This window comes from Cricetulus griseus, chromosome 3, assembly GCF_003668045.3.
Source record: "Cricetulus griseus strain 17A/GY chromosome 3, alternate assembly CriGri-PICRH-1.0, whole genome shotgun sequence".
Lineage (NCBI taxonomy): Eukaryota > Metazoa > Chordata > Mammalia > Rodentia > Cricetidae > Cricetulus > Cricetulus griseus.
The window spans coordinates 166,789,814-166,817,350 of record NC_048596.1 but is presented as its reverse complement, the minus strand read 5'-3'; the positions used below and the strand labels follow the sequence as shown (position 1 = coordinate 166,817,350).

General features: G+C 45.1%; 2 protein-coding genes across 7 annotated transcripts in view; one reads left to right on the top strand and one right to left on the bottom strand.

Moving 5' to 3' along the window:
* Positions 1-14,445: 14,445 nt before the first annotated feature.
* Aktip (AKT interacting protein) lies at positions 14,446-24,790 on the top strand. 4 transcript variants are annotated; one of them, XM_027405580.2, is made up of 11 exons: positions 14,446-14,573; positions 17,087-17,198; positions 18,477-18,682; positions 20,611-20,619; positions 21,552-21,616; positions 21,703-21,803; positions 22,209-22,297; positions 22,375-22,473; positions 22,567-22,674; positions 23,768-23,828; positions 24,009-24,790. In XM_027405580.2, exons 2-11 carry the CDS (start codon positions 17,157-17,159, stop codon positions 24,117-24,119), a joined length of 891 nt encoding a protein of 296 aa, XP_027261381.1. In that variant the 5' UTR covers positions 14,446-14,573; positions 17,087-17,156; the 3' UTR covers positions 24,120-24,790. The 4 variants fall into 4 exon arrangements, with proteins under 4 accessions (XP_027261381.1, XP_027261384.1, XP_027261383.1 ...); XM_027405581.2 differs by having other exon boundaries at positions 14,458-14,573; positions 17,091-17,198; XM_027405583.2 differs by lacking the exon at positions 20,611-20,619 and having other exon boundaries at positions 24,012-24,790.
* A 34-nt stretch (positions 24,791-24,824) lies between these two features.
* Positions 24,825-27,537, bottom strand: part of Rbl2 (RB transcriptional corepressor like 2) — a 51,807-nt gene continuing 49,094 nt past the window's right edge. For 2 of the 3 annotated variants that reach the window (XM_027405578.2, XM_027405579.2), the window contains one exon: positions 26,211-26,381. In XM_027405578.2, coding sequence (XP_027261379.1) covers positions 26,211-26,381 — 171 coding nt within the window. Of the gene's footprint in view, positions 26,382-27,537 lie in introns of all 3 variants that reach the window. The other variant, XM_027405577.2, reaches the window with a different exon arrangement.

Genomic DNA, 27,537 nt, shown 5'->3' with positions numbered 1-27,537 from the left:
GTAACTGGAACACTGTCTCAGAAAATGAAAACAGATAGCAAAAGCAAATCTAGACAGGCCTCTGCCACTGCTTGTGGAAGCAGCTTCTACACTAGGTGACAACAGATAACAACATTATGGAGAGAAGTGCAGTGGGGATTGGAGAAGTGTCCAAAACAAAAAAGAAGGCCAACATAGGTGTGCTCGAGGGTGGTAAATGCTGCGGAGTGAAATAAAGAAAATACGGGGGGGGGGGGGAGGGGTAAGGAGGGGCGGCTTCTTAAGTGGTCTGGGAATCTGAACGTGTTTTGGGGCAGAGGGGATGGCACATACATGGACTCTGGGCCAGGAGTGTGCCTGGCAAGCTACAGCAACAGCAGAGGCCATGGGCTGGAGGAAAGACGTGCTAGAGGACGCTAGACAGAGCAAGGGACAGATGGCAGGTGATGGATGGATGGGTTTCTGAGATCTCATAGGTTTTTGGCTCACTTTGATAACAAATCACTGACTGTTTTGAGTAAAGAGTGGGTAACCTAACCAAGGTGCACAGATCAGATCGTTCTGCCTGCTGAAAAGACCTGGGCAGCTGTGGATGGAACTCGGGGAGAAGGCATAGGTCAGATGGCTTGGTGGCAGAAGTAGGTTACTTTTCCTGAGTTGACTTGTTCCTCCCAGGATCTATTTCTGTCTGGCGTTGTACTTTGGCATTTCTGGTCAGGAAGCAAGAGCCATATACCATCTCATCAGCCCACACTTAGGGAAGGGCGGGGCCTGGCACAGTTGGCTCAGGGTTAAATGACTATGGCCCTTTCAGAAGGTTGCAGAAACTAATTGGGGCCTTGTGCCCCACCCTGCCTTGTGATTTATGGTAGAAAGCCCCAGTAACTCTGGCAGTCATCCTGAAACTGTGGGTGTAATGTGACCTGGGGATGAGCACCCTTCTTAGGCCCTTGTGGGAGCTGAGCCATGTCACCTGCCCATTATCTGGGCTGATCAGCTCCATTTAGCCAGTGAGTAAAGCAACCATTTGTCCTAAGACACTGGGTCACATGATTTATATGCCTATCACACGGTAGTCAGAGCCAGTGTGCCAGCTTACAAGCATCCTTCTCACTCTAGGAGACAGATCCAGAGCCAGCCTCACCCTAGGTGGTATCAATATACTCCCACAAAAGTTCAGTGTGGGAGCCAGAGAAGAGGGTAGCCACCTCGGCTCCCTCCAGCCCTCCCTACCCCCATCTCTGCAGGGTAGAATCCCTGCTCTGCATTGGGTTACTCCATCCCTTTGATTTATGACTTGGGGCCCCAGTGTGTGTTGTCTGGTGAATTCCATTGTCATTTGTATCTAAGGAAATGAAAATTGATAGTCATTTGGTTTTGGTGATTAAAGAAAAAATGGAGATGGAAGGTGGATTGGAGGGAGCTAAAAGTCATGAACTTCCTTAGGCGGTTGTGGGGAATGAGTTTTGAGATAAGCAACAGGTTCTTTAGTGTGGCTAAGGTGATAGGCTTGGTGAGAGACTGCCCTTGAATCCACCTTGCACCTCTGTTACTGGAACAAACAGCCCGCTTAAGATTCTTTTGTTTTGTTTTATGTTTTGTTTTGTTTTGTTTTGTTTTTGTTTTTCAAGACAGAGTTTCTCTGTGTAGCTTTGGAGCCTATCCTGGCACTCGCTCTGGAGACCAGGCTGGCCTCGAACTCACAGAGATCCGCCTACCTCTACCTCCCTAGTGCCGGGATTAAAGGTGTGTGCTACCAACACCCGGCACCCGCTTAGGATTCTTAAACACCCTGCTTAAGGAATGGGCAAGGCATGAATTTTCAGGAACTCAAATGTATGGTTTTTTTTTTTAAACTTTATTTTTATTCCATGTGCATTGCTGTTTTGTCTGCATGTATGCCTGTGTGAGGGTGTCAGATTCCCCTGGAACTGGAGTTATAGACAGGTGTGAGCTGCCATGTGAGTGCTGGGAATTGAACCCAGGTCTTCTGAAAGAGAAGCCAGTGCTCTTAACCGCTGAGCCAGTTCTCCAGCCTGTCAGGATTTTTTTTTTTTTTTAAAGCATTTTTTGTCTTGTTTTTGAGACAGGCTCTCGAGAGCCCCATAGCTCAGACTTGCCTTGAGCTTGAGAATCTTCTGTCCCCACCTCCCCAAGAGCTGAGCCTGCAGGTTTCCGCCACCATCCTCCGCACACAGATCTGCTTTAAGATCTTTCTATGAGAAATATTTGGGTACACTGATTTTTGCTTTGCTGCTTGCATTCTTCCCGATGCCCACCAGAGGGCACTCGACTATTCAGGAAAAGCAGCGGTCAGCAACTCTGTGGCTATTAAAACTCAACCAGTGCTTTTGCAGACCCAGTTAGACAAGTAAGGGAAGCATTACTGGTTACCTATCAGCTGGAAGGGGAGGGGCTGTATGAACAGCTGCAGCTACCGCTGGGAAAACACAAATTACATTCCGAGATGCTCATGAGGGCGCACACTCGTCTCTCGGCCTTTGCCTTTGTGTAGATTCACTCTCCCAGAGCATAGAACCAGTCTGGTGTTAAAGAGTGTGTCAAAAAATACTCATTTCCTTTCTCTGAACACACTAATGTCACATCAGAGAGATAAACAGCAGCAATGGGCATTCTTTAAAAAAGTTCACAGTGTAGAGGAATCGTCTCAGTTCGGGGGGGGGGGGGTGGGGGTGGGGCGGGGTAAATGTTCGGGTGCAGATGAGTGACCCCGCCCCTCGGGTCCCGCTGTTTCCTGTTTACAGATGTTAGTACTGCAATTCGCATCAGCTTATTTTTAAACTTAATACAAATTCACTGGCATAAAGGCCGGAGCAGTGGCCATGGGAACCAGTCTGATTTATGGGCTCACTGATATTTGCAAAAACAAACTTATTGGAAGCAAAGCAGCCATTAGAGGGGGCAGAAAGGACCACAATTACAATGGGCTGTTTCAAAAAGCAGGCACAGCACACATAGTCTGTACAGTACGGAGTAGTCAAGTAACTTCTGGTAGCATAGAGTATGCCCCAGAGGCAGCTCTGGTCGCAGGAAGTGTTAGGGACTGAAGAAGGTAGAAGGCTGTTCTAGAATAGAGGGTAACGGGTTATAAAAGTTAATGTAATGACTGAATCTTGGCTGGATCCTGATTTAGCAGACTATTCTAAGCCTATTTGGCATCAATAACAAAATACCATACAGTCAGCTCTTGGGAATTCGGGCTGGGAAACAGGTCAGTTGGTAAAGTGTTGGCTGAGCAAGCACGAGGACCAGAGTTCAATCCCCAGCACCCTCAAAAATGCAGGGCACAGTGGTGTATGCCTAGAGTTCCAGCTCTGGGAAAGTGGAAGCAGGAGGATGCCTGTGACTTGCTGGTGTCCACCCACTACCCTAGTCAGCAAGCTCTGGGGCCTGGTGAAAGGCTTTGTCTTGAAAAAATCCAGTAGACGACTAAAGTAGATGACTCCTGAGGAAGGGTACCTGAGGCTGATGCACATGTGTGTACATGCACGCACGCGCGCGCGCGCACACACACACACACACACACACACACACACACACACACACACACACACACACAAACCTCTCACAGTTTGGAGGCTGGATTGGCCAGGAGGTTCTGTGTGTGCTGTGCCTGCTTTTTCACACTGCAGCTGCCTTTACTTTGTGTCTGTATACATAGTGAAATCGATTTGGTGGAGAGCACTTCAAGCCAGCAAAGCATTCAAGCTGTGGCACAGTTGTTTGCTCTTCTTAGCCTGATTTACATACACACATAAAGAGAGAGATGGAGAAGGAGAAAGAGAAGGGGCTTAACAAGGCTGCCTAGAGCAGCAGTTCTCAACCTCCCTGATGCTGCCACCCTTTAATACAGTTCCTCATGTTGTGGTGACCCCAACCATAAAATTATTTCATTACTCCTTCTGTTAGACCCCCGGGAAACTCAGGTTTCCAGGGTCCCAGGCCACGACCGAGGTCACCCCAATCACCAGGCAGATTCCAGAGCTTGCTGCAAACTGCATGAGGCTTTAACGAGCTAACCCCATGTTAGCTCGGGTCTTTTGTCCACCCACCATGGCGGTTGGCTACAAAAGACAGCTCCTAGGGGCTCCCGAGAGATCTTGTAGGGCAGTGTCTAGGGGTACGCACAGGCTCAGGATTGGTGTGCCCTCCAGGCTTGGAGGGCTTGCCCTGTGTTGATTGGCCAACTGGTTGTTATGGCCCATAGGCCCTCTCAGGGTGGTTGCTATGCTCTGCGCGTCATTGCTGTGCGCTTGTCCATAAAGTACACCCAGGGTCATAAAGCATAGCGCCACCAGCTAACTCCTGGTCACGAGGCAGGCACCTAACCTCTAGTGACTAAGACAAGGTCATAGGCGAGCACGTGTTACTGTCATGGCTGCCGAAATGAGAAGCTGGTCCCTTCATTCACAACTGTAAATTTGCTGCTGATATGAATCACAATGTAAGTATCTGATGTGCAGGATATCTGATACACGAATCTCATGAAGGGGGGTCATTAGACCCTCCCCCCACCACCCCACCCCCCCACCCCCCCCCCCCCCACCCCCGCCAAGGGGATTGTAACCCGCAGGTTGAGACTGCTGGCCTGGACAAAAACTTGCCCTGCTCAGCCACACAGACGCTCAGAGGCTGCTGTAATCTAGTCCTAAGTGAGCCAACACCTTGAGCTGGCAGAAGATTTTTGGGCAGTGGCCACATGGTGCTCTTTTTACAGGCATGCAGGATGTAAGAATTACAAGGTGCTGGAAGTTTGTTTGCTCCCAGGGTCAGTGTGAATGTATGGCGCTCTTGTGTGGGCCATGCCTGAAACTGTGAAGTCTAGATTGCCATGGAGACCCCGAACATTGAAGATGCAGGAATGTGGAACACCTGCCAAAGGAGACTTCAGGCACTTACTGGGCAACTCTTCAGGCAACTCAAGAAAGAGTCAAGGTGTGCTACAGGTGGCAGTATTGGGAGGGATGGGGGTCCCAAGGACATTCGAGTCCAGATAATTCTACCATGAGACTCAGATGCCAAAAGTGGAATTGTAGGGTGTAATGTCTGTCCTGCTTGGATTTTGTTTTTTTTGTGTTCCGGTTCTGCTATCTGGTTGGTTCTGCTCTCCTCCTACACTTCCTATTTGGAACAGTAGTGTTTACCTTGCACGATTATATATTGGAAGTATCTGACTTTTTAAATTTTTAATTAAAACTTTTTAAAATTTAATTTTATTTGTTAAATGGGCTCACAGTTTAAAAGTAACCTTAAGTCTCAGAAGACACTGGAGTTTTGAACACTATTTGAAGTTGGTTTGAAAGCATTTTGCATTGTGAAATGCCCATGGGCCCTGAGGGAACCAGATGTACAGTGTTATGTTTGGACATAGAATGTCCCTAGTGACTCATGTGTTTGAACATTGGGTCCTCTGCTGGTAGGATCTCCAAAAGATGGGGTCTAGAGGAGGAAGTGGGCCACTGGGAAACAGGCCTAAGGGTTATGGCCTGGTTCAACTCAGTCCAAGCTGCTTCCTGACCCACCAAGATGTGAGTGAGCAACCTCACACTTCTGCCTCTGTGGACAGGATCACCCTCAAACTGTGAGCCAACTTAAAGAGCTCCCTTGAGCTCTTTCTTTGAGGTAATGAGAAGAGCAATACATACAGTCACTAACCTCAGGACCTGCTCACCTCCCTAAGTCCCATCCCTGTACCATTACATCGGTGATTAAAATCTCAATGTTCAAATTTTGATGAGGGATATAAATAGCACCCCATATCATTAACTATAAGAACTAATTCCTTGGTGTGTGACAATTAAAATTGATCTGCTATTCAACAGTCTAGGCATGTTGAGTGAATGTTGTCAGGTGTAGCTGTGGGGAATGCCCTTGTTATTGGGTGATCCACACTGGGAGATGTTTAGAGTTGATACTCATCATGACTATAGTGTATTTTTAAATGAACCAAGAAGAAAACATATCAGAAGAGAAATTAGTCCTACTTTTGACGGGACTCAAAAATTTTCCTGCTAAAATGTTAGACTAAGAGATGGTTATGTCATTCCTGTTTATTGGTGACTTTCAAAATCAGGTGATGACTTTAATGTAAGAAATAGAAGTGTCTGGGCCATGCTGGGGGTAGTCCTTCCCACACAGGCTATTTATCCATGAATGAATGTTCTCTCTCTTCTGCCCTCTCTTACCCCATTCATTGATTTGTTTGTTTTGAGATAGGGTCTTACTCTCCCCAGGCTGGCGTTGAACAGCGTGATTCTCCTACTTCAGCTTCCCAAGTGCAGGAACTGCAGGCATGAGCCACCATGCCCGACTTTCTAGTTCTAACTCTGCAGATGTGGATACTAAGCATTTAACAGTTTAAAAGCTCTAACCCACAGGAGGTGGTTTCCACAAGTTGAAGCCCATCAGCAAATTGCTCCTATGGCAAGTGATACAGTTGTCAGTGTTGAAAAAGAAGGCGGATAATTACAAGCATTATGTCATGCTCAAGATGCTGTTTGGTTATAAAAGGAGATTGATGCTCATCCAAACTGGATGAGCATCAATGTTATATGTGGGTTGCTTTTCTTTAAGCCACAAATATTCAATGGTCCATGAGCTATCCTAACTTTTTAAAAATGCTATTATTTAAATGCTATTTGTTTTTCAACTATCTACCTACTACTCAAACTGTTAGACCCCCGGAAAACTCAGGTCTCCGGGGTCCCAGCCCAGGACCGAGGTCACCCCAGTCACCAAGCGGATTCAAAAACTTGCTGCAAACTGCATGAGGCTTTATTGTTGTTTAATGAGCTAACCCCATGTTAGCTCGAGTCTTTCACGCACCCGCCATGGTGGATGGCTAGCAAAGACAGCTGGAACCGGCTGCAGAGAGATCTTGTAGAGCAGCGTAAGGGGAGTTCCAGGGGTATGCACAGGCTCAGGATTGGTGTGCCTCCAGGCTTGGAGGGCTTGCCCTGTGTTGTTTAGCCAATTGGTTGTTATGGCCCATAGGCCCACCCAGGGTGGTTGCTATGCTCTGCACGTCATTGCTGTGCACTTGTCCGTAAAGCACACCCAGAGCTGTAAAGCATAGTGCCACCAGCTAACTTCTGATTGGTTCCTTGCCACGAGGCAGGGATCTGACCTCTTAGTGACCAAGGCAAAGTCATGGCGAGCATGTGTTACTGTCATGGCTGCTGAAAGGGGCAGCTGGTCCCTTTAAAACCTGGCGTTGTGGGGAACTATTGTAATGACATAGAAAGGACAGACATGTGTAATGAGAGGTTCTTTGTCCCGTTGGTCTCACCACCACCCTTCAACCCCAAATGAACACACGGACACTATTTAGTTATAAAACTGTTGACCAGTGGCTTGGACTTCTTATTGGCTAGCTCTGTCTTAATTATTAACCCATTTTTATTAATCTATGTATTTCCACATGGTCTTGGCTTACCTGGTGCATCCTCTCTACCCAGCTCTATATGACTCCATCTGCCTACATTTCCCAGAATTCTCCTCATCTCCTAGCCCTGCCTATACTTCCTGCCTGGAAGAACTCGGGGCCTGGGGGAAAGAGTTATTACAATAGGCCAAGCATGCTAACACATGAGTCTACAAGCTCCATACCTATTCAAACCACCACAGGGAGGAAGGATTTGTTTTGCTCTTGGATTTAGTCTATTATGGTATAATAGCTGAATGAGAATGGCCCCCATAGGTTTACATGTTTGAATGCCTGAGCCCCAGTTAGTGGAACTGTTTGGGAAGGATAAGGAGGTGTGACCTTGTTGAAAATGTGTCACTAGGGGATGGGCGTTGAGATTTCAAAAGTCTGAACTTGGCTCAATCTCACTCTCTCTCCCTACAATTTACACATCAGATGTAAGCCTTCAGCTACTGTTCCAGTGCCGTGCCTGACTTCCTGCTTCCTTGATGGTCATGGACTCACCCTCTGAAACTGTAAACAAGTCCCCAATTAAATGCTTTGTCTTATAAGTTGCCTTGGTCATGGTGTTTTATCAGAATGAGAGAGAGAGAACAGTAACTAAGATACAGAACAAAGAGGGCCTAATGGAACATAACTGTTTAACCCATGTTAGCCAGAAAGCAAGGGTGAGCACTGGGAAGGAAAGGTCAGGGCAAGCTGTAAACTTGGACACATCTCCAGCAAGGTCTTTCTTCCAGCCAGGCCACACCTCCTATAATCTAGTCAATGCATTTGTATTTTATTTTATTTATTTATTTATTTAGTGTGTGTGCACGCACACACACACACACACATGCCATGGCACATATGTGGAGGTCAGAAGACAGCTCACAGGAGCCAGTTCTCTCCTACTATGTGGGTTCTGGAACTCTAACTCAAGGTCATCAGGCTTGGCAGCAAGCACCCTGAGTCACTGAATCACCTCACCAGCCCAACTTCTAGGTATTTCTTAATCCAACCAATTTGTCAATCTAAATTGAGCATCAGAATTATTAACAATAGACTCATTGTTTATTTAATATCCTCCTTTAAATCCATTCAGTTAAAAAAGAAAAGCTATCTACTTTAATCTCACTATCCATAAAGTCTTTGATGTAAGATGTTAACTAGTTGTCTTGTATGCACTAAACAGTATGTGTAATCAGCAGTACAGATACAGGGCTCCATGCTTCAGGAAGCCCTTGGGGCAAATGGCTCCAGGTGAAAAACAGCCTCATCGCTTCCCTTCTTCTTTCTGTTAAGATCTTTGATAGGAAATGAGAGATTAAAGTTAATTTGTACAAGTAACTTCTGGGGACAAAGAAGAGCTTTTGTGACTGTCTTCCTGATGGGACATGACTACAAGTTCTGAGCACTCACGGGGAATGTAGGTCTATAACATGCCCTGGCAATAAAAGGACCTTTGAGACAATTTTCATATCAGATGCATTCCAGAACTATAGACTGGTAAACACCATAAAATACAAGTGCTTTGGAAGGTGAATAGCTTGCCACTAAGCCTGGTGACCCGAGTTCCAACCCCAGGTCCCATGGTGGAAGGAGAGAACCTACTCCTCCCATTCCCACATAAATAAATGTAAAAAGGGTTTCTGAAGAGAATTTTTTTTTTTTTGAATAGATGTCTTAGTTGCCTGTCGTTTGCTGTGGTAAAATACCCACCAATAGCCACAACTCCAGGCAGGGCTTGTTTGGGCTCATCATGTTGGGGAGTGAAGGAAAGGCAGCAGAAGCTCCAAGCAGCTGTTCCTGCCCTGTGAGCAATGAGTGTTTGCTTCTGCTTGGCTCCCTTTCATCATTTCCTGTAGTCTAGGATTCCAGTCAGGGAATGGTGCCACCCACAGTGGCCAGGCAAGCTCATCTCAGTTAATATGATCAAGATAATCCCACACAGGCACACCCCGAGGGCTGTCTCCCGGGTGATTCTAGCCTGGTCAAGGTAATGATTAGCTCGAATTGGCACAACAGGTAAAGCCTAGGATGGGTTGTTTTCTGAGCTCAACATCTTGTGATAATGTTATCTGCCATCCCATTCGATGCTCTTTAAACAAGCCATCCTGGGTTTTTGTTTTGTTTTGGCAACAATACATAACACAGGCTGACCTCACACTCTTGATCCATTTGTTCAGATGATAGTCAGGCACATCTGTTACCCATTGTCCTTTTCTTAGTAACCTGTCTTAGTTTGCTTTCTGTTATTATTATACAATACCTGAGACTTGATGATTTGTAAAAAGTAGGTTATTTTAGTTATGGTTCCTTAGGTTGGAATCCAAGAGTTTGGTATTGGCATCTGGTGAAATGTGGCAATGCTTCATTTCTTGGCAGAAAGCAGAAAGGCAATCCAGAAAGTATAGAAAAAAGATATGTGACCACACTTAGTAACAATGCATTATTGTGGTGACTGTGAAGGAACAAAACTGAGAGGGTGTGTGTGTGTGTGTGTGTGTGTGTGTGTGTGTGTGTGTGTAGATAACCCATATCTATATACGTATGTATGTAACATAGATATATATTAATTACCCCATATCATATATATATATATATATATATATATATATATATATTTCCATTGCAGTCCGACAATGGCTGTCTTGCACTGGAGGGAATGAGAACCCAGTGGTTGTTCAGCCCACAAGGCTGTGTGTCTCTACAGACCAGATCTGGATCTGTTTGTACTGGAGAAGAGCAAGGCTGGCTTGACATCAAGAGCAGGCAAACAGGGAGAGCAGGCAAAAAGCAGCTTCCTCCTTCCGTGTCCTTTTATCTGGCTGCCACAAGAAAATGTGGCCCAGATTTAGGGCGGGTCTTTCTGCTTCAGATGATCTGACCTAGGGAAGAGTGCCCTGCCCCTCAGTTTGTGGTTTTCGTGAACTGCAGATGTAGGCACGATGACAACACTGATCCACCATTGCAGTGGCTAATGGAGTGCCACAAGAACTGTACCCCTCTGATAGGTGCCTCACCTGTGGACACAGTCAGTCCTTTGGAAATCAATGTCCTTCTGAATGTCAGAAAGACAAACCATTTCAAGCCGTTTGCGGTGCAGCAAGGAGTGCACAAACATACTTCAGTCATCCATCCTTTCCTTTGTTGCAGTTTTTGTGTCCCTCCTCCATCCTGGCATGAGGCTGGGTGCAGAAACAATGGAGAACCCAACAGTCATGGTTCCTCCCCCACACAGCTTGCTGATTAGGGTGAGAAATGGACACTTGTCTCTGCAGCTCCCAAAGAAAGGGCACATTGCACTGCAAGGAGTTGTTTGTGCTGAGAGTGCGGGAAAACTATAGTGCAATGCCCCCTCCTGTGGTGAGCAGCAGGCCTTCTGGGAGTGGTGGAAGAACACTGCATGGGGAGCTTGGGGACAGCTGCACCAGACACATGAAGGCTGGCTTTTCCTATTAGGAAATCAATGGGAAACTCAAGAAGGGCTTGAACTTACCGAAAGCAAGGCTGTCAGCAGCAAAAGGAGGAGGGAATAATAACCACTCATTTCTTTCCTGCCCCCACCAAACCCTCAACCCCCTACCAAACCGCCACTCCTCACACCAAACCTCTCAACCCCTGGCCAAATTCCCACTCCCCACACCAAACCCCTCAATCCCCAACCAAACCCCCACTCCCCACACCAAACCCCTAACCAACCTCCCACCCCCCACCAAAACCTCAACCTCCAACCAACCCCCCCACCAAACCCCCAACCCCTGACCAAAGCTTCCCCATTCCCCTACAAAATACCTCAACCCCTGACCAACTCCCCTACCTCCCCACCAAAGCTTCAACCCAACCAAACACCCCACCTCCCCACCAAACCTTCAACCCCCCAACCAACTCCCCCACCAAACCCCTCAACACCTGACGAAAGCCTCCCCTTCCTCCACTAAACCTGCTCCATTTCTCATTTTACAGAGTGATCTGAACAGCCAGTAACTTAATCCAAACATCTGCATCAGAGGTTCTCAGCCTTCCTAATGCTGTGACCCTTTAATAAAGTTCCTCATGTTGTGGGGACCCCCACAATAGAATTATTTTTGTTGTTGCTTCATGACTATAACTTTGCTACCTACCATCATGGGCTGTAATGTAAATATCTGTGTTTCCTGATGGTCTTAGGTAACTGCTGTGAAAAGGCCATGCATCCCTTAAAGGGGTCACGACCCTCAAAGGGGTCACGACCCACAGGTGAGAGCCGCTGATCTAGATCACCATTCCTTGAAGTCTCCTTTTGTAGCTCCTACCCCACAGCTAATCCACAGCTTGCTTTTCTCCACTCTAGCCCTTAATTATTCCAGAACCCATTCAATTCTCCAGCTGTGCCACTAAACTCATGCTGGCCTCTGGTCGCCCCTACATCTGCTCTTCACAGAAGGGGACATGTTCTAAACTCCAGTGGCATTGTGTGACTCCTCTCCCTAAAGTCCAGGGGTCCAAGGTAAATGACTTTGCCCCTAATTGTGGCAGCTTAGTACCTGGCTTTTGACTCCTTTCGTTGTATTCACAGACCCAGAGGCTCATGTCTGATCACTGAGACATTCTAGCATTTCTTCTGATGAAAGGTATTCTTGCCCATCAAAAGAGACCCCTGGAGGACATATTTACTTTGTATTTTGCTAGACCTTGGATCCTTCCTGGTTGCAGCCATTTTACTAACAGCCCATCAGTACAGTGTCATTTCACAATGTAAGAAACCCCCTTGCTATGTAATGTAGCCGGACCTGGTGGCTGGCATATGCAGGAATAAGCACTCTGGCATTGGGATTGTGTGTCTGGGTATCCAATGTGAGGTGGGCAGGTGAATGCAGGCATGAAACAAACTCAGTGGAGAGATCTGCACTGAGGAACATCTGCGAGTGGACTCTGCGTGAACAGTGAATTGGGGAAGGCGGAAATCAGGGGCTGTCTCAGAGGAGGATGTCGGCCCTGGGAGAAACTGGGCTAAAGAGATTGCAGAGGAGATTTTGTATGGCCAGGGAAAAAGACTTCCAGACCTCCTTCTTTTCATTTTAAGACCATACTAACAGGACCAGAGAATTCTTTCCAAAATGATGAGAGGAAGGCTCTCACAGCTGTTTTCAGCTGGGGGAGGAAGCTGGATATCAGAACCAATTTTTGGGATTGCCATCATGAGTTTGGCTCCCTGCCACTTAGTAAGTCATTTACCAGAATCTTGGCGGCAATAGAAATGGAAGAAGTAAACTGCCCAGTTAAGACTTCTCCCGAGTGGAAGGCACCCAACAATGCAGCCACAGAAAAGACCTAAGTGTTGTGTCTAAGAGGGATCGTGCACTGAGGGGAAAGGTGGCCAGGATTGTTTAATACTAGGGGCCTGGAGACGTTAAGGCCAATGATAGCCTTCACAGAATTGGGTAGACCAGAGGCCAGAAAAGAGTGTCTTGAAAGCCAGAGGAGGTTTGGGTTTTATTGAGCTTGAAATGTGCCCAGTGAGAGTCATTTGAGGAGGAAAAGGTCTCAAGTGTTTTAGGTCAAAGCAAGAGCTACCTGCAGGAGCTGTGCAGGAGTGGGCTACATATTGCCATGAGAGACCTTGTGACACTATAGTTCCCTGATTCACAAGGTGCCCTACCTAACAAGTTGGCTGAGGAGTTCCTCCTACTGCGGGCTAGAGCACCCTGTGCGCAGAAATGGGTGAGCCTCCTGAAGGAGAGGAGTGAGCCCTCCATTGAGAATTCACTCTGTACTCTCAGGAAAAACACAAAAAGGCTGTTTAATACCAGTGTGCTTCTGGTTCTGGCTAGTGCTCAGAAACAAACCTGCCTCCAACAGAACATTTTCCTGACTTCTGTAGGCTTTAGGCTTATGCACTGCATTTATGCTGTCCCCCTTAAAGCTCTTTCAGGGGCTGGCCCCAGGTTACATCTTGAAGAATTTAAACAGAGACTAGAGGCTGCAAATCTGACCACTTGGGCAGATGGAAGATTTACACAGCAAAATAGTGCCAGAATTATTTCTTTTTCCTTCCTTTTTTCCTTCCTTCCTTCCTTCCTTCCGACCTTTTTTTTTTCCTTGCCTCCTGAGTGCTGGGATTAAAGGCCTACGCCACCACCACCCAGCTAGAATTATTTATAGTACATCAGTGTTGTTCTTTTCTAATAGTTGTTACCCAGGGTCATCTTGCCCACCTGGCAGAATTATGTTTTTCTCCAGAAAAGAACCGGAGCTTTATTTCAGGCCAGTACTTAAGGACTGCCCTACCTATCTTAAACTGCCTGTTAGAAGAGCATTCTCTGATATGGCAATGGGCTTAATGGCTGGTTGTAAATCAGTGTTCTCTCTTAGGTTATGGGCAATCTCCTGGAACAAACATTTATACAATTAGTTCTAACAAGCCTGGTTAGTACAGTACTGATCTTGGAGTCACTTTTAATAATTAATAATTTTATAATAATAAACATCAATTTAATAATAAAATTGATGTTATACACAATTTATTAATTTATTTATTAATAATTTTATTATTTATTAATTGTGTATAACATCAATTTTACTACTTCCAGTTTCTCCTACATACTCCCACTAGGTAGCTTCCAGCCTTCCCACACCAGCCACTGGCTCAGAGTCCCCAACGTGGAGGTCCAGCCCTTTCCTGGGTAACAGGCGGAGCCAGGAGCCAGCAGCACTCACTGGCAGAGAATGGCTCCAGTGGCTGCCGCATAAACCTCTGGGCGGGTCTCCATGGTGACTGGCACATACCATGCCCAATGGCGGCCGAGTGCCTGATTATTTCCCCCCGCCTCCCCAGGGATGGAAGCTTCTTTGATTGACAGCTTATCTTGGGGCACTGTTACGTAAGGGGAGGGACGAGCGGGGCCCCACCCGACCGGCGCTGATTTGATTGGCAGGACGGAGCGCCGACCCCCAGCTCCTCCCGGAAGCACGTCCTTGATGGACAGCGAGAGAGCCACTCGGCATGGGCGCCAGAGCGGAAGGTCCCAGGCTGGGGGTGTGTTCAGGGCGTGTCCCGCCGAGGGCAGGGCGGGGCGGGGCGCTGCGGGAGAGGAGCGGCAGGGTACCGCCTGCGCTGCGGCCAGAGATGCTGTCGGGCCGCGGTGGCGCTCGGCCGCCGGAGCTCCGCAACGAGGGCGTCCAGGTGAGCGTTCTGCCTCTTGGCCGGTGGCTACTGAGCGGTCGGAGCCGAGGGGCGATGTCCGCGGCTCGGCGTTCGGTTCTCTGCGAAGCGCTAGGGACTCGGGCGACGGCGGCCGCGCGGGGACACGGGGGCGGGGCCGCACCTGTGCGCTCCGGGCACCTGCTGCGTGGCCTCGGCGGACGGCCGTGGAAGTAAAGGGAGACGGGCTCGGTGGCTCTCCCGTCAGGCCTCTAGGCCCGCCCCGTGTCCAGTCCCCCGCCGAGGGGCTGCCGCGAAGCCCCAGGCCCTCAGCCTCGGCTGCAGACTCGCGGGCCCGGCCGGCCTCCAGCCAGCTTAGAGGCTAGGGCCGGGCACCAGCCTTGCATCACCTCGGGACAGGTTTGTCCAGATTCTCTACGTGCTCTGAGACGGGATTGTGCCCCGGGCGAAGGTGCCCGGCCCAGCCGTCGGAGGCCGGGGCTGTTTACTTTTTCTCGCTTCTGCCTGGTGGTCTCCTTACGTTGGATTTCGTAAACCCGATTTTGCGGTGATAGATTATAGTTATGCCCTTGTTAGCTCTATGTCACAGAGGAGGAACGACGGTAGCCAGGTCTCATTTGTCCTCTGCGGTGTACTCATTGTCGCACAGGTGAAGATGCCAGCTTTGCGCAGCTGTGTGGTGTAAAGCCACGCAAATCATTTTTTATTTTCGGGGCCAAAGGAGCTGAAACTCTGGTGGTGTTTTCTGAGAACAAGGATGGAGCCTGTTTTCCTTACACCTGTCATTACTATTGGACTACCATATGCTATGCTTATGGTAGATTGAGCATCTAACAAACTATAGTTTCTGAAAAGTTGGCTATGATTCCCTGTTCCTCTGTTGGTACTGGAACCATTTAGTTAAAAATGTCTCTGCGATGGATGATGGCACATGGTACCTCTTGGAGGAGCTGAGGACAATGTATTGAATTTTTAAAGGCAAAAAACAGACTTGAAAGGTACCTGCTGCCAGTATATTTGCAAGTAGGAAACCCCAAGTCTCAAGGGAGTGAAGGACCCCGATAAAACAGGTGTACCTAGACAGTGGAGTGCTGGTCCTGAAAAACCAATGTGGTTTTCATTTGAGCCAAACAGGAACATACCCCCCTCTCCCATTTTTGATACACTGTTGTGTCAGCCACCTTTAAATGCCGTTTGCAAAGTCTATTGACTGGCTGCAAGTCAGCAGGTTAGTGGGGGAAATGGGATCCCTGTCCTCTGGTTTAATTACGGGGTAACATTGTCTCCAGGAACGCACAACAGCAGTTATAGGCACTGGCTGGGATGGTGGAGCTAGTACCCACCCATGGATTCTATAGGCACACCAGGAAAAATAAATCACTGCTGCTTAGAGACATTCGGTACAGCACTGCCTCCTAGGAATTTGAGGAAATGTTGCTCAGTTTTGACTCTTTTCACCTTCAGCTTTTCACTGATAAACAGCAATTCGGATAAGGAGCCATACTTTAAAATACAGCAGAGCCTGGGGAGACAGTTTACAGCTGGTCTGGCTACTTCTTCCTTTGCAGCTTTGGATATTTAGTAACTGTTGCACTGACCTTGTGATCTTTGAAACCTACTTTCTTATTCATGACATGTCTCACTTGAACCTCCCTGAGTTTATACATTCACAATTCCTGAGTGCCTAATACTACAGAATTCCCATATTTTTAGTACTTTAAGCAAACCTTTTGCTAGGAACCTTTTGCCTATAACCTGTGCTTCCAGTACCTTAAGGCAGAGGCGGGAAGATTGGGAGTTTGAGGCCAGTCTGAGCTGTATAGTGAATTTTTGATCAACCTGGACCACATAATGAGCCCATTTTTGTTTGTTTTTGGTTGTTTTTTAAGGGCAGTTTCTCAGGGCTATAGGGACAGGATTCTATCTCTCCCTCCCTCCCTGATACAGGAATACTTGGACTCCCATGATTTTACTTATTTTGTTGGCTATTAGTTTTGTGCTCAGCACAACTCATTCAGGATGTTCTAGTCATCCACCTTGACCCTGGGACCAGTGACACAGTTTGTGTGTAGATGGTTAGTGCATCCTGAATACAGCCTTCCCATTAGTCAGGTCCCTGGATATAGTGCTAGTGGTGATGGCCATGTGGTCAAGCAAAGCTGAATCCTGTTCTTGACTATTCTAAATGCTGGTCAGGAATCTGGTACACAGGTTATTTTTTTGTTTGCTTTTGTTAGCAGGTATCACTATGTAATCCAAGCTGGCCTCCAACTTTGGATCTTCCTGCCTCAGCCTCCCAAATACTGGGCTTGGTATGCTTGGGTATGGTACATTTTCATATAGATATCTGAGGGTCTGAGAGGAACTGGAGCCTGAGTGTAAAGGTGTGGAGAAGGGATTATTATTCTTAGAGCTCTCTGATGACATTCCCAGGCCTCTCAATCTGTGGACTGCTTGGCAGGATGTGTGTCCAGAGTGCTAGGCTGTCTTAACTGTTGGTGTTGGCATGTTGTATTCTTTCCGTTTGTTTCAAGGCAGCGTGAATGCTGAGGACAGAAGAGTTTGATGCCACAGCACTGAAGTTCTTTGTTTGGAGTACACGTTATGAACCCTTTGTGGAGCATGTCTGCAAGCTCTGTGCGCAAAGTAGGTACAGTCAATAAATAGCAATTCTGATAGAAAGGAAGGCTAACAATATCTATTAAGGTCATTTGTAATCTTTAGCAAAAATTCCTGGGTTTTATTTCTGAGAAATCACTTTGTCCATTAAGGTCAGTTTCCCAGGCTGAGGTCCCATCCACAGAAGTTCCAGTGAATCACTATGCTAAGATTATTTCATTTAGTTTGTATGCATACTTGATGAAGTTTGTGATGTATTCTGAACATTTCTCTGTTGAAGTTTCAGGATTTGGTTTTTAGAGAAGCTTCAGTCATGTCAACTAAGGGTTGGGCATTAAATGATCTAAATAAAAGTTATTTCTTTTTGGAAGTAAAGTCTTGTTGTATAGCCAAGAATAGCCTAGTATTCTGTAGTCTCGGTTGCCTCAAACAGCAGTCTTCTTGCCTTAGCCTACTGAGTATTGGGACTATAAGTGAGCTATCATGCACAATTTTATTGTATAATCCATAATATATAGTTATATAAAATATATATGTGGGGTGGCAAAATGGCTCAGTGGATAAAGGCACTTGTTTGTCCTCTATATGTGTGCCATGGCACAAATGCACCCCAAATAAATATTGTAATAAAAAATCTTTAAAAAAATAAAAATATATTTTCCTCTTAGAAAACCTTAAAATATACAAGCAGTAACTTAAAAGCTCAATTCTACCTGTAGATAACATCATTGTTACCTTTTTTCCTATCACAACAAATTAAATAGCCTCTGTTGTATTTGAGATTAGGAAGGATCAGTGAGATGCTAGTTTTCTGGTCATTCTGAAGTCATTGCTAAGGAGAGCAGTGTATGCTAGTGATGCCAGTGTGGAAACGTAGCAGGATCATATGAGACCTAAGCAAGTGAGATAATAACAGCTTTGTTTCTTTGTTCCTGTCCCTCTGCTCACATTAGGGAGCAGCTAATTTCAGTCATCTACACTGTTAATTTTGAACTCCATTTCTTCAGTGTCTGCATGTACACGAGGCCTCTCTAATCTTGTTCATGTCTTTCCTGCTTCAGTTGCTTGTGAAAGGCTTGACTACATTGTTCTTATGGGATGCAGCTAATGGAATTCTTACTGCTTTAGTCATGCTTCAGTCTTACTTGCTCCTGCTATGACCTGCCTTCTCAAGGGATTTGAAGGCATCTTGATCGTGGTGTGAGAATTCCTATGTAAAGAATAACTCTAGCTTAGAAGCTGGGAGTTCTCAGTGTACTGCTTTCAGAGTTGCCATAAATGCTCTCACAATTTCATTCTGAACAGCGAGCTGAAGGTGAAGAGAAGACATTAGCAGGGGATGTGAAAAACAGCCCTCCACGAACTGCACCAAAAAAGCAGCTGCCATCTATTCCCAAAAACGCTCTGCCCATAACGAAGCCTACATCTCCAGCCCCAGCAGCACAGTCAACAAATGGCACCCATGCTTCTTACGGACCCTTCTACCTGGAATATTCACTTCTTGCAGAATTGTGAGTCCTTCATGGATGATGGTTCAATTATGAATGGTCCCCTGAAAGTTAAGATGAAGTCATGTCCCCTGATAGACATGTGAATTAATCCGAAGGCCCAGACTAGTCTCCACTTGCCCTACTTTGGGGAACAGGAAGGAAAGTCAGGGTTTTTGAGAATATACAGTGGATTAGGAACCTGGTAATTAATTCCTGTCTTCCTTTCTGTGAGGCATTTCACTGGAAGAGGTTCTATTTGATACCTGCTCTTGGGCGGAAGCTGGGTGGCATTCTCTTGGGTCACACACATTGGGAAGTATGGGCTCCGTTCTGGCTCTGATGTTTTAGGAAGCATTCTGACAGGAGTAATCACAGTAAGAAAGGGTCAGGAAGCCATGGTCAGTAAGTAGGTGGAGGAACTAGAAACACTGACTTGGAAGGAAAAAACTAAAGAGTGCTTAATTTATTTATTTATTTTTAAGATTTATTTATTACATACAGTGTTCTGTCTACATGTATGCCTGCACGCCAGAAGAGGGCACCAGATCTCATTACAGATAGTTGTGAGCCATCATGTAGTTGCTGGGAATTGAACTCAGGACTTCTTAACCACTAAGCCATCTCTTGTATGTGTGTTGGGGAGGCAATGCTATGGCACAGGTGGAGCCAGAGGACACTTGTAGTCACTTCTCTTCTTACTATGTGTGTCACAGGTATTGAACTCACATCATCATGCTTGGTGGCAGGTATCTTTCCTGACTGAACCATTTTTCCAGCTCTCAGAAAAGTACTTACAATGTTGTTTTGTATGTTGGAAGGTCTGTTATTAGAAGACTTACTTGGTACAACTCTCAAAGGTTCCTATCAGTGGCAAAAGGTTGAGCTGCATAACTTGTCACAAGGTCACCCTTCCACTGAAGATATGCCTGCCTAAGGAGAGCAGGGGCTGAGTACTGTGCAGTGTGCCAATAGTGATGACACACTGCTTCGCACATACAAGAATTCAAGTACCATGTAGTTTGGATCACTTGTTAAAGGGATAAAAAATCTGGAGAATTCTCAGTTTCTATAGTCTTTAAGTTTCTCTGTAGTTCAGTTATTTTCAAAGCATCTTGATCACTCCTCCCAGGGTACAGAGGCTGTAATGGCCAGAGGAATGAGGTCCCAGTGTAGTGGAGCAATGGTCTCTTCAGCTCTGTAATGGATGCCTTGTGTTTTGTGGCTGAGCAGTGAGGTGGACAGGCTCCTATTGTTCTGACTGAAAGTTGGCTATGTGTTAAACACAAGAAAGACTGCCTTCTCTGACAAACATCTCTGTGGGTTAGCTCTGTCTGCTAGCCATGCTTCTGTAGACCAGCTACATCTCATGGACTTGAAAAGGTAATGGATCCACCTGGTACAGTTGCAGTAAGACTGTTGTGCATTCAAGGTCAGCCTGAAGTACATAAGTAACTTAGAAAATGCTTATAAGTAAATGTGAGGTATTTAGGGAATAAACAAGGTCCAGAGGCTGGAGTGGTGGCTTAGCAGCTAAGAGCATTTGTTATTTTTGTAGATAACCCAAGTTCAGTTCCCAGCACCCACATGGTAGCTCACAGCCATTTGTTTCTATAATGCAGAGGATCTGATGCCCCTCTCTGGCCTCTGGGGACTGGGGACTCACATGGTACATTTACATACATGGCAGGCAAAATGCTCAGGCACGTAGTAAAAATCAATCTTAAAGCCGGGTGTTGGTGGCACACGCCCTTAATCCCAGCACTCGGGAGGCAGAGGCAGAGGCAGGAAGATCTCCATGAGTTCGAGGCCAGCCTGGTCTACAGAGTGAGTTCCAGGACAGCCTCCAAAACAATACAAAGAAATCCTGTCTCGAAAAGCAAAAAAAAAAAAAAAAAAAAAAAAAAAAAAACTTAGAAAAAGCACCTAAACAATTTCTCTGTACATTTCAGGATTTGCAGGTAACTGTGTTTAGAGTGCTTTGGCCAACACTGTCCTTTTCAGTGTCAGATCACAGCTCATAGCTGCAGCTTCAGGGAACCAAGCAAAATGGTTGCCAGTGTGTAACTGGGTCCCAGAAAACAGTAGCATCTTTCTGCATTGTGTCTTGCCTTGTGTCATCATACACCTTCTCTAGAAGGCCCAAAGAGTCTGAGTTCAGGATGTTTGGGAGCTCAAAATGATGCCTGCCTTCACAAGCAACACCCAAAAGCCTGCCCTCCCACTGACCCAGTGAGGCTGACTCAAAAGGACAGTTAAGTGATGACAACTTTAGACTCTTATTTAGTACCTGTGATTGCAATTGAAAGCAGTTTGCTTTTCATTTAGTAACACAAATACAGTATACTGAAGCCCAAAAGGAATATACCACATTTTTGTTAGTAAAAAATAATTTTTTAATGTGTGAACTCTAATTTATAATGATAAAAGCAATAGTTTTAACATTTACCTCAGTTTTCTTGTGGGTTTTTTTTTTTTCTTTTTTTTGAGACAGGGTCTTACTATGTAGAAACTTGACTCATAAAGATACACCACTTTCTGCCCCCCCATCCAGTGCTGGGACTAAATGTGGGGGCTACCACATCAGCTCATGTACCTCAGTTTTAATGTTCAAAATTATCTGTTTCTGTTTCTGAGAGTAAATCTATTCTTTGTCCCTGTTCGGCTTTCTAAGTCTGGGACTGAGTATTGGCTATGGTTTCTTTGGGCTGGTTTGGAAGTAAGAGGGTGGTAGGTAGTGGGTGATCTAGGAGACTCAGGTGCAAGACTAGAATGACTCCATTTGTATAGTTTGAGCACCAGCTGCTACTTGTCTCAGAAAATGTGGGATGGTTTGACTTTTATGTGTCATTGGCATCTGTACAAGCTAATTATTACACTGCTCTTGTTTTAGTACCTTGGTAGTGAAGCAGAAGCTACCAGGCGTCTATATACAGCCATCATACCGCTCTGCATTGGGTAAGATGTGGACTCAACCTTCATTTTTGGTGTGTGGGAATCTTTGGACACAGATGGGACTTTAGCATATTTATGTTCTCCTGCAGTGTGGTTTGGCGTAATATTCATACGACACGGGCTATATCAGGATGGCGTGTTCAAGTTTACAGTGTATATTCCTGATAACTATCCAGATGGCGACTGTCCAGTAAGTGGGACTACAGTTGAGCCCATGCAGAGCTTTAGTCACTGAGGGGAAATCAAGGCTTACAGATTTCTTGATTCTTCTCCTGACCTTAGATGCTGTAATGAAATCAGTTTCCTTAGATGTATGTCTCCCACAGCCAATGGGGTTTAGTGCTTTGTTACCTGGGGTCAGGCTACCCTGCCTGCAGCTTCATTCTTTTCTCTGCTCCGGGGTGTGGGTGAGGTTGGGGGCTGTGCTGCACCATCCACCGTATGCCTGGGATGGCCATGCTGCAGGAGGAGAGCAGAATCTCCCCTGCTGCAAAGCTGTTTACAGGAAAGTAGTTGTAGTTAAGGGCCCTTGTTGGGCCCGATCTGACTAGCAGCATGACATCACTCCCACTGAAGTGTTTCTCTCTACATACAGCGCCTGCTGTTTGACATTCCCGTCTTTCACCCGCTAGTTGATTCCACCACAGGGGAACTGGATGTGAAGAGAGCATTTGCAAAGTGGAGGTTAGTGTATCACTGTTTCTTATAGTAGCATAGTCATCAGGAACAAACTGAAGTACTCATGCTTTGTTTCCCGGCAGGCGGAACCATAATCATATATGGCAGGTCTTAATGTACGCAAGGAGAGTCTTCTACAAGATCGACACAACAAGCCCCCTAAACCCAGAGGCTGCAGTACTGTATGTGATTTTTACTTTGTTACTTAGGGTAACCTTATTATTTACTATTATTATTTAAGATAAATTGTTAAATTTTTAAAACTTTTAACACAGGTATGAAAAAGACATTCAGCTTTTTAAGAGTAAAGTGGTTGACAGTGTTAAAGTATGTACTGCTCGTTTGTTTGACCAACCGAAAATAGAAGACCCCTATGCAATTAGGTAAGTGGTAAGTTACCTAGTGCTTTACACTTCTGCTTTAGAGGAACATGTGTAATGTTAGCCTGGAGCTTTTCATTTTCTGTCAACTCTATTCCTAATGCTACTTGGCTCTTGGCTTTAAACCAAAGGCTTTGTGTGACTTATACACTGTCAGTAATGAGATATTTAGTGATTTTGGTTTCCTGAGAATCTCTGTCAAGGTGTGTCCCGTCCCCGTGTCGTCCCCGCCCCCCCCCCCCCCCCCCGAGACAGGGTTTCTCTGTTGCTTTGAAGGCTGTCCTGGAACTAGCTGTTGTAGACCAGCTGGTCTTGATCTCACAGAGATCCATCTGCCTCTGCCTCCCGAGTGCTGGGATTAAAGGCATGCACCACTAACGCCCAACTTCTGTCAAGTTTTTCTATGTGAGGACTTTTCAGAAGGCAGTGTGAGCCTTACAGCTGAAACCACAAACTTGAGACTATTACATAGTGCTCATTTCTCTCTGCTGTTAGTTTAAGTAAACACAACTTACCTCTAACATATTCAGAAAAATATGTCTCAAGGTACACAATAATTTGGAGTACTGAACTAGATCTAGCTTAACTCATTAACATTTAGATTTGGTGGAGAGAGCGTGTTAGAATAGAACTGAGAGGCCCTATAGCTCTTGTGGAGATTGGCATCGTTGGGAAGCATACTGCGGTGTTGCTTTTGGGCTCAGCTGATGGACGGCTTGGCTTCTGGACTTTTTAGCTTTGGTAATCCAAAGTAATTACTTGGTTTTACTCTGCCTTGTTTTCTTCATCTTTAAATAATATTTCAGGGGTGGTATGAGGTTTACAGGGATGTCTGTTTTAGATGATATCAGTATAAGCCAACAACTGATTAAGGATTGTTCTTTAGCCAGGGAGCAGTGGCGCACACCTTAAATCCCTGCACATGGGAGGCAGAGGCAGGCCTGGTCTACAGAGCAAGTTCTAGGTCATCCAGGGCTACACAGAGAAACCTTAAAAAAAAAAAAAATTGTTCTTAAGTTTTATTAGAATGGTTTTATTGGATGCTTTACATGTTTTGAAAGCCATGAACTATATTTAATATTTTCTGCCCTTCAAGCTTTTCTCCATGGAACCCTTCTGTACATGATGAGGCCAGAGAGAAGATGCTGACTCAGAAAGTAAGTACATAACCATTTTTGAAATGGCTAGCCTGGTTTCTTAACTGTCTGCATTTGTGGCCATTGGTTACATATAACTAACTCTTGGGGAAACTAGTCAGTATGGTTCTGAACTTGAACTTGCTCATCAGTCCTTTTTTTTTTTTTTTTTTTTTAATGTCTGTTTTTGATTGTGCCTAGAAGAAGCCTGACGAACAGCACAATAAAAGTGTTCATGTTGCTGGCCTGTCATGGGTAAAGCCTGGCTCAGTACAACCTTTCAGTAAAGAAGAGAAAACAGTAGCAACCTAAGAGATGGTGGATCTGGTGCACCACGCACTTTCCTGCTGGACTCTGGCCTAGTTAAAGCTGACTAATGGCAAAGGACTGCCTGAAGAGTAAACCTCGTGAACAGTGACTGGCTATCAGTGTTGTGTATGCGTAGGTTCTAACAGCAGGTTGTGGAGACCTCTCATTAAGTAATGCGTTACTTCTGTCAGAAGTGTCAGGGTGGATCTAGTTCAGTACTCCAAATTATTGGGGACCTTGAGGCTTAAGTATTTTTTCTGAATATGTTAGAGGTAAGTTGTGTTTACTTTAACAGAGCAGAGAGAAATGAGCACTGTGTAGTAGTTGGAAGTTGGTGGTCTCAGCTGTACATACGGTAGGTAGGTCATGAAGAAGGGTGTAGAGAAGAGATTCCAGAGTGCAGCACTTTCAAGTAGAAGACTGGCTTTCCGGCTTCAGCCTGCTGACTTGCTGTAAACGTCTATCTCAGAGCATTAGGAAAGTAGGCAGAACCAGGATGCTTGTTCATAGTTGTTTTTGTTTTTTTAAGCAAATTACTGTATTTTTATGGCAGGAGGAAGAAAAAAGTGTTCAAACGGTTTCTAATGAAGTCAGGTATTTAAATGGTGAATGACTGTTGTGTTAGTAGAGATGAAATAAACCAATAAATGATTGATTGTCATTTATGCAGGAAACTAATGTTCTTTTTCAATATAACTAAACAGAGACTAATTTATAAGTGCTTTATTGGAAAATACACATATTTTCATATAAAATTACAGTAGTGGTACCAAGAGGTTTTCTAAGTACTCTGCACAGCACTACTCTAGTAGACAGTGCAAGGTCTATGCTTTAGAGCAGTATGAAGTTACCTAGTAACTTTGCTTATATGATCCAATTTACAATTGAATTTTCTCCTTAGGATTATTAATCCAACTTAAAAACAACTGGAACAATAATGATTAATAAAGATATGTGTAGATAATCAATAGCTGTTAAATAATTTTCTAATTTGTATAAATGGTACTACCTACTAATAAAAACCTAAATTCTCCAACCTATTCTTTTAACTTCCAGGAATTACCTCAAAGATACTTTCCTTTGGATAGCTACCTCCAAAAGGAACTGGTCATAATTTTTCAGATTCTCAATTCAGCTTGATTTAAAAATCTTTACTTAGCCAGATGATACCTATGTAACACCACTACCACACACTGGAGTGTTTTACACATGCCCAGAATGTGTACATTAAGTCCTTTAAGAAAAGCATTAAAGAAAACATTGGCTGTATAGCCTAGAAGTCTTGTACTTACTGAAGTCCACATTATAGAAAGTGCCATCATAAATATACAGCAAAATCTGGGTTACAGTGCCATGCATTTTACAGCCCTAAAGTGCCACCAATTACACAGGTTCATTCAGACACTGCACACCTTTCACAATGAACCATATCTACTGGGGAAGGGATCGTAGTACTCAAAGGGAACAGGAGCCTTAGGCAAGAGTGCCTGGAGATGTCCAGGTCTGGGCCATCCCTTCTGTTCTGTTTCATGAATGTGAATGTCTCAGATGTTCTGTCCTACAACACATGGTTGGGCCAAACCATATGAAAGTAAGAATGAACTTCAAATAGAATTCCTCTGCTGGGGCTTACCTACACAGGCCTCTAAAGATTTTTCTGCAGTGCTTGTAAAAGTTTACCAAAGTTAAAAGTCCAGGTTTGGATTATGGGCAGTGTTGAAGGTACGTAAGCACTGAATAGTAAGGGGAGAGGCGATAGGGATGAATAAAAACATCCTAAGAATACTGGAGCAAGTCTAATTTCTCTAATGTCCTTTTTTGTTGTTGTTTTTGTTTTTGAGTCAGGGTTACATATAGCCCAAGTTGGCCTTAGACATGCTATGTAGCCCAGGATAGCCTTAAACTCCTGGTCCTCTTTCCCTCTACCTCTTGTGTGCTGGGATAACAGGTATATACCGCTATACCCAGTCGGAGAGCTTCCCTTTTCTGCCAGGCTCTAATAACTGCTGGATTAAGGAGCAAGCTCCCATAATCCTGCATGCATTAACTGCTAAGCAGTTCATGTGAAGACAGTTTCCATACCGGAGACTAACCTCAGTGTGAACCTCGGTCATTAGCTACATCTTGGAGACGACGTAACAGGGCAGAATGATTTTCTGGGCAAATTCTTTTTGCAGGTGACTCGCTTCCATCGTCTAGGAGAATCCCTCTCTTTTTAGTTGGAGTCTCTCCTGTCCGTATCATACTGTTAATTTCTCTCAGTCTCTGTGGTGAGGAAAAAATAGACACAAAAACTTTAAAATGCTAAAATACATTGCTCTGTATTAAGTTAAAGAGTATCAAGTGAATTCAGCAGTTTAAACATTTGAATACCTTTACAGAAAGGTATTCTGTATTCTGCAGATCCAGGCAGGACACTGATGACTCCAGGTCAGGCAGGTAATTCCTGATTTTAACAAACTTCCTTGGTGATTGTGATATACATATAGTACACATGTCCAACAACTTGTCTGATAGTTCTAGAGTATCATAGTTATGCCATGTTTAGTCACATCCACTTTGGGATTTTTGTGTGAGTGTCTATGTGGAGGTCAGAGGACAATTGTGGAGTCAGTTTTTTTCTTCTACCTTTATGTAGAACTTTTGTGGCAAATGCCCTCACCCACTGAGCCATCTCAACAGCCCCACATACACGCTAAAAACCAGCATGACTTTAAAGGTCAGTGGCTCCTATGATCTTCACTTGGGAGGCAGAAGCAAGAGGATTGCTGTAGGTTTTTCAAAATCAACGTAGCCTACATATTGAAGACAAGGTCAGCTGAAGTTATATAGCAACACCTTGTCTCAAGCACCACACATTTTTCTTGTTTAGAGACATGTGTCACTGTAGCCCAGGCTAGCTGGACTCAAACTCGAATCATCCCCCAGCTTGCATCAGCCTCTTGCATGCTAGAATTAAGTGTGAGCTACTATGCCAAGTTCCTTTTGCATTTTGAGACTAGCTTTGAAATCTGCAGCCCAAGCAGGACTTGACCTTGTAGCTTTCCTACCTTTGTCCCCAATAGCTAGGATAACATACCTGAGCCACTTGTTTTCTAGAGGTTCTCAACCACAATTTCACTAGAGAAATAAGCTTTAGTTCCTGAAGGTTTTCATTACAGGTAATGCATCAGTGGCCTCTGGAGGCATTGTTTCTTCTAGGAAGAGCCAAGGATTTATTAAATTTATTTCTCATGTTCAGTGGCTTCAGTGAGCAGCCCAATGAAGAAAGACATAGCCAGAATGTCAGCAGCATTGTTTCTTTGGGCCTTAAAGTCTGCTCAGAAACCATGTTCTTCTGGTACCTGTTGGCTAGAATTTTTGCTCATGTTTCTTATTTAAAAAGGATATTGAAGCCAGGCGTTGGTGGCACATACCTTTG